This window comes from Adiantum capillus-veneris, chromosome 14, assembly GCF_014529385.1.
Source record: "Adiantum capillus-veneris isolate H3 chromosome 14, ASM1452938v2, whole genome shotgun sequence".
Taxonomy (NCBI): Eukaryota; Viridiplantae; Streptophyta; class Polypodiopsida; order Polypodiales; family Pteridaceae; genus Adiantum; species Adiantum capillus-veneris.
The window spans coordinates 81,891,084-81,899,870 of record NC_140944.1 but is presented as its reverse complement, the minus strand read 5'-3'; the positions used below and the strand labels follow the sequence as shown (position 1 = coordinate 81,899,870).

Here is an 8,787-nt window from a genome sequence, read left to right as displayed (position 1 = left end):
TTGCTCTAGAGTGGCCGTGAAAATTTTGGTTTTCGGTGAGTAATTTCTCTTCACTCATGATGGCTTCTTCTCATAAACGGGGCCTTACAAATGTGCATTTTTAATACATAAAATTACAAGGGGTAAATCATGCTCTATACTTAACACAACCATAGTTTTTAGCACATGAAAAGCAAAACTCTTACTAGACCCAAGACAGATAGTTAACCTAGGCAAAAAAAAACATGATATAAGGACATAGTATGGTCAAGTATATTAATTTACATAAAGGTCCGTGCAATTTCAAACAAACGAAAATCCGTATAGGAAATGGAAAACCCCCTGACAATGGAAAGCCAAAAGACATGTATGTACTCACCATGTAAAGAGATTTTCTTATGCAGTGTATTCAATTCGCCTCTCCCTTGATGTTTCGCTTCGTGTGAGTTTCTTTGCAATATGTTACATGTATGTATTAATTTTTTTTATTGGAAGCCATTAGGTCTCTCCAATCTCGGAAAAAAAAAAAGTCTTTCAAAACATATTAAGTGCATAAGTGAAGGGTGAGTTTAGGAAATGAAAATACAGATGAAGATGGAAAGTCAAAAGACATATGAAGATGGAAAGTCAAAAGACCTTTTGTGTGTATATAAAGAGGTGGTCGATTCCACATTGTATGTTTGCGTTTCTCTTCTTCTTTATTTTTCCTTTAGTGTTTTCTTTTCTTTACAGTGTCCTTGCTCTCTCTCTCTCTCTCTCTCTCTCTCGTGTACGCTACGGACGTTGTCGAGGGATATGTGTTTGGAACGTGAGCAGGGCAAGCGTTGGGCCTCTAGCTATGGGAGCTGTGAGAGAGAACAAGAACAACAGGTGAAAAAGGCTCTGTCAATCACCGTAACCCTCAATTAATCAATTTAAGCTCTGAGTACATTCTGTTGGCAATAGCCAAGGCGGGCTGTTAACAGCACCGACACTTGTGTTCACCGAAATCGAGGAGTTTAAGCTCCCTTTACAATTACAGGGACCGTTAACGGCTCTGTGATTTATAAAAAAGGATTAACTAAGTTTAAGATGCCATCGATGATCAAAATTTTCCTTCGTGTTGAATTTCCCTGCTTTGAATGTTGTTGAACTCTGTATAGCTGCACTGCTTTCTATTACCGAGCTCGACAGAGTGAGATAGACCGTCCTTGCTTTCTCTTCTTGTTCTTTACCTGCTTCTTGCTCCCTACTTCCTTTTTTGCTCAATTCTCCTCGTTGCTTTATCCTCTTTAGCTTGACTCAGAAGGTTGAGAGCAAAAGCCTCTAAGTTGCTTCTTTGCTTAGATCCGAGAGCGAGAGGAAGAGTCTCCTTCCTTGTTGATTCATCCTCTCCCTGCTTAATATCTCCTGTCTTGTCTTCTCCTTGCTATATCCTCTTGCTTTGGTTCATTTCTTCAACACGAGAACAAGAGCGAGAGAGGGAGAGAGATCTTTGCCCTCCCTTGCTTACCCTCGAGGGAGAGAAATACCCTCTTTGCCCTTCAATGAGAGAGAGAGAGAGAGAGAGAGAGAGAGAGAGCAAGATTGCCCCTTGCTTTGCCGGCCTCCTTCTCTAGTAAGGTTCTAACTAGCCTTCTTGCCCCTTCTCTAGCATGGAGAGAGATAGGCTCCTTGTGCAAGCCCGAGAGAGAGAGCACGCTTCTTGTGCAAGCGAGAGAGAGAGAGAGAGAGAGAGAGAGAGAGAGAGAGAGAGCTCCATTCTTCTCCAAGCTCGCAGCACTTCCTACCTTCTCCCTTGCATGCCGAAGACGAGCCCTTCATCGTTCGAGCTTCCTCCTTTTACCCCCTTCAATACCCTATATATATATATATATATATCGCTTCTTTAGCTTTTCCTCTCCTTTTTTATTAAAGTCCCACTTCCCCTTAAGCAACGATGGCGCCGTCGTTGCTAGCAACTTGGTGACGTGGCAGCTAATGGACCGAGCCGCTTCAAAGATGGAGAGAGCGGGGCCGAACAGTTGCGCGAGGAGATTCTACGCAAGTTTTGTTTCTGCGGCAAGCTGCCCGAGCACCACAGCGCCTAGTGCGATTCCATCTTCCTCATCCTCGCTGCCTGTGCGCTGCTATCCGCCATGCTTCTTTTTCTTTTCATTTCCTTCCACACTCAAGCCCTTACTTAGTTATTTGGGCGGCCTCTGATTTGGTGGACGACCAAGCGACTCAATGTGGGCGGCCACACCTTGGGCGACCCCTTTAGGTTAATTTTGGGTGGCCTTTGGCCCTTGTTGGGCACCACATTTGGCATGCACTTGTCGACCAAATCATTGCCAAGCACGACAAATTCGGTACGCTCCATTTGGCATACATGCCGACTAAAGCATTGCCAAGCACAACATCTTTTCTCAGCAGTCCTTGACTAACAACATCATCATGAATTTTATTGGCCATAATATCATCTCGAATAATGCCACATGCTTCTAAGATGCACGTACAGGTGATTGCACTTGCCGGAAGGCATTTACTTCGCACTCGGTTGTTTATATCTTGTAACAGATTCTCAAATAATGCCAAAATTATCCAGCTCAACAGTGCCAGCAACTATCACCGGCCTCAAGCCGTATTATCTGATCAAGTCGGACTTTGCCAAATGAGCCGTAAATCCCTGTAGACTTCTCAAGCTGCATAGAATGCATACAAACCCTGTTGAGAAGGCAAAAATTCCCAGATGGCACTCCGACCGAGCGGACCGGATTGATACGGAACTGTTTTCCGATGAATTGGCCAATATCTTGGCAACCAGAACTCCCATCACTGATCTGAAAAGAACAACGCGCTCCACAAAGTGAGCACTTCAAGCCCATGCATTCATTTCAATTATGCTCTCTCAGCTGCAGTTGCCCAATCGAGTACAGATCAGCAATCGACTTAAACTTCAAATTGCCATAACTTCTTCACTGTAGCTCCAATCGAAGAGCCGTAAAAGACAGGCCGGTAGAGCACTTCAAGCACTGCAATTTTAGATCATAATCTCCCATCTATGCTCACTTCAAGCATACTTATTTTTTGCATCATTAAAGCATCTGTTGACCCTTTTAAGCCGCATCTAGCATACATTAATCATTAAACTTGGCATGTTAACAAGCCCTGATCACTGCTCACTAAATGTGTAGGCTTCAAAGAAGCTTAGCTTGCATTTATCTGCTCTTTTTCTCCTCATCACAACGGAGTTGCACGACAACGCAAAGTTGTATCCGTCCTTTTAACACCGAGTTGATACTGCTGCACATCTACGTGCTTCGTCATTGCCTGCTACTGCATGCTATAGACTGACGCATCATTTTTATTGTTATTGAGAGAATCTTTGAATTATGAATATCCTTTTTTTTTAAAAAAGCCATTAAGAATACCTTTTACTTTTATTACATTAGGAGACATGAATACATTAGGGACTTATAACTAGTTGGTGTTAAAATCTATTTTACTTTCAAAAATCAGGGGACATGCATACATTAGGGAGACATAACTAGTTGGTGCTAAAAGTCATTTTACTTCTAAAAACTTGAAAATTTTAGTCTCAACTGTTTTGGCTCAATTTTCATACATTTCTTCACATCTTCACTTTTATTACAATAGGACACATGCATACATTAGGGACTTATAACTAGTTGGTGTTTAAATTTATTTTACTTTCAGGGGACATACATACATAAGGGAGACATAACTAGTTGGTGCTAAAATTCATTTTACTTCTAAAAACTTGAAAATTTTAGTCTCAACTGTTTTGGCTCAATTTTCATACATTCCTTCACATCCTCGTCGTGTCTTTTTGTCCAACGTGCATCTCTGCTATTCTACAACAATTAAATGCAATCAAATGAAATTGCTAATAGCTCTACAAGCCCTAGAGGCCCGGTTTGGGGGCTACAAGGCTCACTAATTTACAAAAATTCAAGCATTCAAAATCCAATGGCCATACCGCTGAACTCACGCCATTCTACACATAAAACAGCCGACTCAAATGAGGGTACTGCCCATTTTATCCAGAAACATGAGATGCTTTTTAGTTTAGCCTCACCAAAGCCAGCATCAGTTCCTGCCGAATATGCTCCTGAAGAAGATGATGATGTGGATGTTGATGATGAGGAGCAGCACGAACAGGACGATGAGCAGGACGAGGAAGAAGAAAATGAAGAAGATGATGAGGTGTCTTCTGCTTTCATTGTGTGCTTATGTGCTGATGCTGAACCACTAACTTTGAGCACCCCATTACCATGCTTATGAAGATCAAGATCATCCGCTTGATGTTGCTCATCTGCTTGTGAAGTTTCTAGCGGTGGTGTCCGGGCATTGCCAGTTTCTACAGCCTGATAAATTGAAGGTGGCCCACTCGCGCCTCCGACCTGCATGTGCATATCCTCCATTTCTGCCCCACCTTCCTGGGCCGCAGATTGTCCTGGACCTGTCAACAGCGCCAGCAGGTCATTTATCGGGCCGCGTCTGTTTCCTTAAGCCAAAGATTTTAACAAGCATTCAAAATCCCAATGGCATGTGGCTAAGCGCATGCCACTGCATACATAAAACAACCAGTTCATACGAGGGTGCATGCCAATCCATGAGGAAACACAAGAGAACAATAATACGTGGGCAATATTGCTTGTTACTTTGACTCTCTGGAAAAAGCTTTAACCTCACCAGAGCCATCATTGGATGATGGAAATGCTGCTGACGATGACGATGATGTGGATGTTGATGAGGAGCAGCAGCACGAACAGGATGATGAGCAGGCAGAGGATGAGGTAGAAGAAGATGACGAGGACGATGGCGATGAGGAGGAAGGCGTGTCAGTGTGCATGGTGTGCTTATCTGCTGATGCTGGACCTTTAACTTTGAGCACCCCATTACCATGCTTGTGGAGACCAGGATCCGCTTGACGTCGCTGATCCGCTTGTGAAGTCCTGAACTGTGGTGCCTGGGAATTGCTATAGATTGAAGGTGGCCTTCTCACATTGCCAACTTGTGTGTGCATATCTTCCGGCTCTGGGACGCCTTCCTGGGCCACAGATTGTCCCCTACCTGTCAACAATGATTGGTTATTTGCTGGAGCCACCTTTGAGGGTTGTGTGGGCGAGTTGCGTGTACCATTCTTGCCATTGGCAGACATGTCAGATGATGATGTGTCCTCGTCAGAATCATACGAGCTGGTGCCAGATGTCGAATCAGTATCAGAGCTTGTGTCATCCCCAGAACTTGTACTGCTTAATTTATCATTTAAGCCCGCCGATGAATCGTTGGCCCTCAGCAAGGGTGGATGATTATCCACTCGAGTAAACTTGGATGGCCGAGGGCGCAAATCATTTTCTTCATTGTCAAAGCTATATTTTACATCCGATATGGAAGATGGTCGTCTCTCAACAGAGCTACCGCGCTTGTATACTCTCTCATTACTCCCGTCTCCATTACTCCTGTCTCCAGCTTGTGTGCGCATGTCCTCCCGTTTTGACACATCTTCCTGGGCCGCAGATTGTCTGATACCCATCAACAAGGGAAGATCATTTTTCGGAGCCACCTTTAAGTTGTGCGGACCATCTTCCTCTTTGGCAGACGAATCGGATGATGATGTGTCCTCATCAGAATCATACGAGCTAGTGTCAGATGTTGAACCACTATCAGAGCTTGTGTCATCCCCAGAACTTGTACTGCTTATTTTATTATTCAATCCCACGGATGAAGCATTGCCCCTCGGTAAGGGCGGATGATTGTCTACTCGAGTAGCCTTAGATGGCCGAGGGCGTGACTCGTTTTCTTTGTCATCAAAGTAATTAGAGCTTGGCATATCAGACAACAACGAGCCACCAGAGCTTGATGACTTAACAGAATGCTCGGGAGAAGCATCCTGCAGGGGAGGTAAATATGCATCAATGGGCCTGACTTGGAGTCTACCCCTGCCCCTGCCCCTGCCTGTGCCCCTGCCGCTGCTCCTGCTCCTTTCTCCCCTTCCACTACCTAAGGAGGCTCCCCTGCTCTGACGACGTCCCACTGACAGTCCAGGGCGTCTGACCCGAGTCCCATCTCGGATGAATGAATCTCCTAGTCTGTCCAAAGTGTTGCGGCAGGCCTCAACATGGGCCTGGCAGCGCTTAGCGATGACGGACGACCCGCCATCGGGAGGCCGGCCAAACTCAATGTCCACGCAAAGATTGGGGTTGGAGCAGGCAAAGCGTGGCTGAAGCTTACCAGGATTGCGTCGATTGTTGAAGTAACGCAGCTTGATGAAATCGGTGGAAGAGCAGACGGGGCACGAGACAGGCACAAGGTTGGGTCCGCAGGAGAGGGGCACTCTGCGCCTCAGCTCTTTCTGGGTGGCCTGTGAAAGAGAGTCGAAAGAAACGCCTGCAGGCAGCCGCAGAGTGCGAAGCGCCGTGTCCACATCGATGTCCATTCTCGTCCTCCTCCTATTCCCCCTTCATTCGCTGAAGACTTCTTTTATACCTACATCACGCTCCCAAGTCCCGACGCCTGCAGCTCTCGTTTCATTTTCCATGTGCCATGATTTTTGCAAGAAAATTTAAAGGTTGTCCAGACCACCGTTAAACTCGGCCGTCGAATATTTCCCTCAGGTCGGATAGGTATGGGGGGTGAGGACAGTGGACTCATAACTATAGCACATGGTCCCCTCCAGCCTGTGCTCGGCTAGCTCTGTAGCTGGTCAGTCGTGGCTTACTCTTGAGCACATGGAGGGGCGACCGTGAGGATCAACGAAGAGGAGGGAGACGCGTGTAATGTTTAAGGCGGGAGTTGCACTGACTCGACGCCAAGTAGTGAGTCAGCTGGTCGTGGAGGTCAAGCCCTAGCTCTTCTCGGCCTCCGGCCATCCAAAAAGTGCATTACACGTGGGCTCACGTCCCTTTCTTCAGCGCCTGGCCGGTGTTGCAGCATCTATTTTCTCATTACATTAGGATTTAGGAGGTTGTACATTGACCTTCACATGCCTACACCTGAACCATGCAGATAGGTCCTCGAAGTAGCAAACACGTGCACATAGACCAAGCTTCACTTAGCCGGAAAGAGCAATAGCCTCATAGCACTTCTCAATCTTGGAGTGGTTGAACCACCTTTCAGAAGACACATGCACCTTTTCAACAAGCATTTGATGACTCCCCATATAGTTGATTGTATGGTTGCAAGTGGTTGGTGTAGAAGATGGGAATCGGCTCTAAGTATACCTTGCACAAGGGGCTACCTAAACGAGTTATCTGGCAGAGTTATCGGCATTTATCAATCCTTATATGAATGTGCGATTAGTCAAATCTCAATGTGGGCACCTGTAAATAGAACCCATTAATTCCATTTTGGAGATTGGAACTTGTGTATCTATTAGAACTCTAGTTGCTAAACGCTTGATAGAGTGTTGTACCGTTTGTACTTCTGAACTTTGTATTTCGAACCAATCTATGAATCCGAATCTACCTTTCTAGTTGTTTTAGCTCATGTCATTGGAAGGTTTTCATTTCAATTCAGTTGTCTGTCTAAATTCTCAATCTAGTCTTGTGAAGTTTAGTTTTGTTCATCTTATCTGACTTGATATTTAACTCTGTCAAGTGACCAACTCATTCCGTTTTTGTGATCACGGTGGTGAGCTATAGCTCTTGATAGGAACCAATCTCAAATTTAAAATTTAGAATCAATCAGTTATTCGCAATGTCTCCACGTCGTTCAGTGCCAAGAAGAAGAGCTACCATAGTGATAGCTGAGGAATTAGAGCAGGGTGATGATGAGGAACAATAACACTCTCAAGGTGAAGCAACTGATGTCAATTCAATTAGAAGAGGGACCGTGGAACATTAAGCCTCTTAACACTCACGAAGACAACACTCAGAGAGAGAGTTGAGAGATGTTCTCGTTCACTTGAATCTCAGCATTTAGATTGGAAAAAACAAAGCGAAATTTCATATTGATTCTAGCAGGATAGTAAATGAACAAGCTCACTGACAAAATCTGGTCTGGGGAAGGAACCTGACACAATTACAAAGAATGATGACATTTGCAATGAGACATGGGAAGCAAACACGCATCATCATATCAAATCCATACATACCGAGGCATCTAGTGATCTGAAAATTGCATTTTCCAATTTCAAAAGCAGTTGTAGAGATGACCTAGACATTCATATTTGTTGATCTGGAGGATATAGATGAAGATGGTAGGGTGGAGAATTTTCCTCAAAATTTGAAAGATGTTGCCAAAAATGGTATATCAAGTATCAAGCCTGAAGCTAAGAACATACGACAAATTGAAGAAAGCTTTCTTATCAGAATATAGTGAAGACCAAGGGGATGAGGGTATTCTTTGTGATCTAGAAAAAATGAGATAAAGGAAGCCCTCTCTTAGGAGCTACCCTGAGTAAATAAAAGAGCTCACAAGGCAATTGAAGGAGCCACCATCAGGGAAACGAATGCGTGCATGGTTCTTGTGTGGGTTCAGAAGCAAGAAACTAAGGAACATGAGGTACCAACACGAACCAAAAAGTTTAATGATTTGGTGCAAAGAGCTCTGAAACTTGAGCAACAAGCTAAGAAAGAGAATTATTGAAAAGGGAAAGAAAGTTCTAATTCCATCGAGTCATCCACTGAAGGATTGATAACTAGCTCTAGCTCTTTACATAGTAATTCAGAATACGCATTGAAAAGTAGGAAGAAGAACCTAAATCAAGCTGATTTCTAAGATCTCTAAGACCAGATGTTCGGTATGGAAAGCAGAGACCTGGTGTACAAAATGCAAATTAAAAGAACACTGGTGTGATGAATGTTGACAGTGCACTTACTA

At 44.3% G+C, this 8,787-nt stretch overlaps 1 protein-coding gene across 1 annotated transcript; it reads right to left on the bottom strand.

Moving 5' to 3' along the window:
• Positions 1-3,879: 3,879 nt before the first annotated feature.
• LOC147442670 (uncharacterized) lies at positions 3,880-6,442 on the bottom strand. Its single transcript, XM_086529694.1, has 2 exons — positions 4,657-6,442; positions 3,880-4,423 (listed from the first exon to the last, which is right to left on the bottom strand). Exons 1-2 carry the CDS (start codon positions 6,401-6,403, stop codon positions 3,921-3,923), a joined length of 2,250 nt encoding a protein of 749 aa, XP_086385820.1. The 5' UTR covers positions 6,404-6,442; the 3' UTR covers positions 3,880-3,920.
• Positions 6,443-8,787: the final 2,345 nt, after the last annotated feature.

What these genes read in the sequence shown, in the direction of transcription:
- LOC147442670 (XM_086529694.1), bottom strand. Translation starts at nt 6,403, where the DNA reads ATGGACATCGATGTGGACACGGCGCTTCGCACTCTGCGGCTGCCTGCA. An exon ending in ATCATCCAATGATGGCTCTG is followed by an intron (nt 4,424 to 4,656) that starts GTGAGGTTAAAG and finishes CGCTGTTGACAG; the next exon opens with GTCCAGGACAATCTGCGGCC.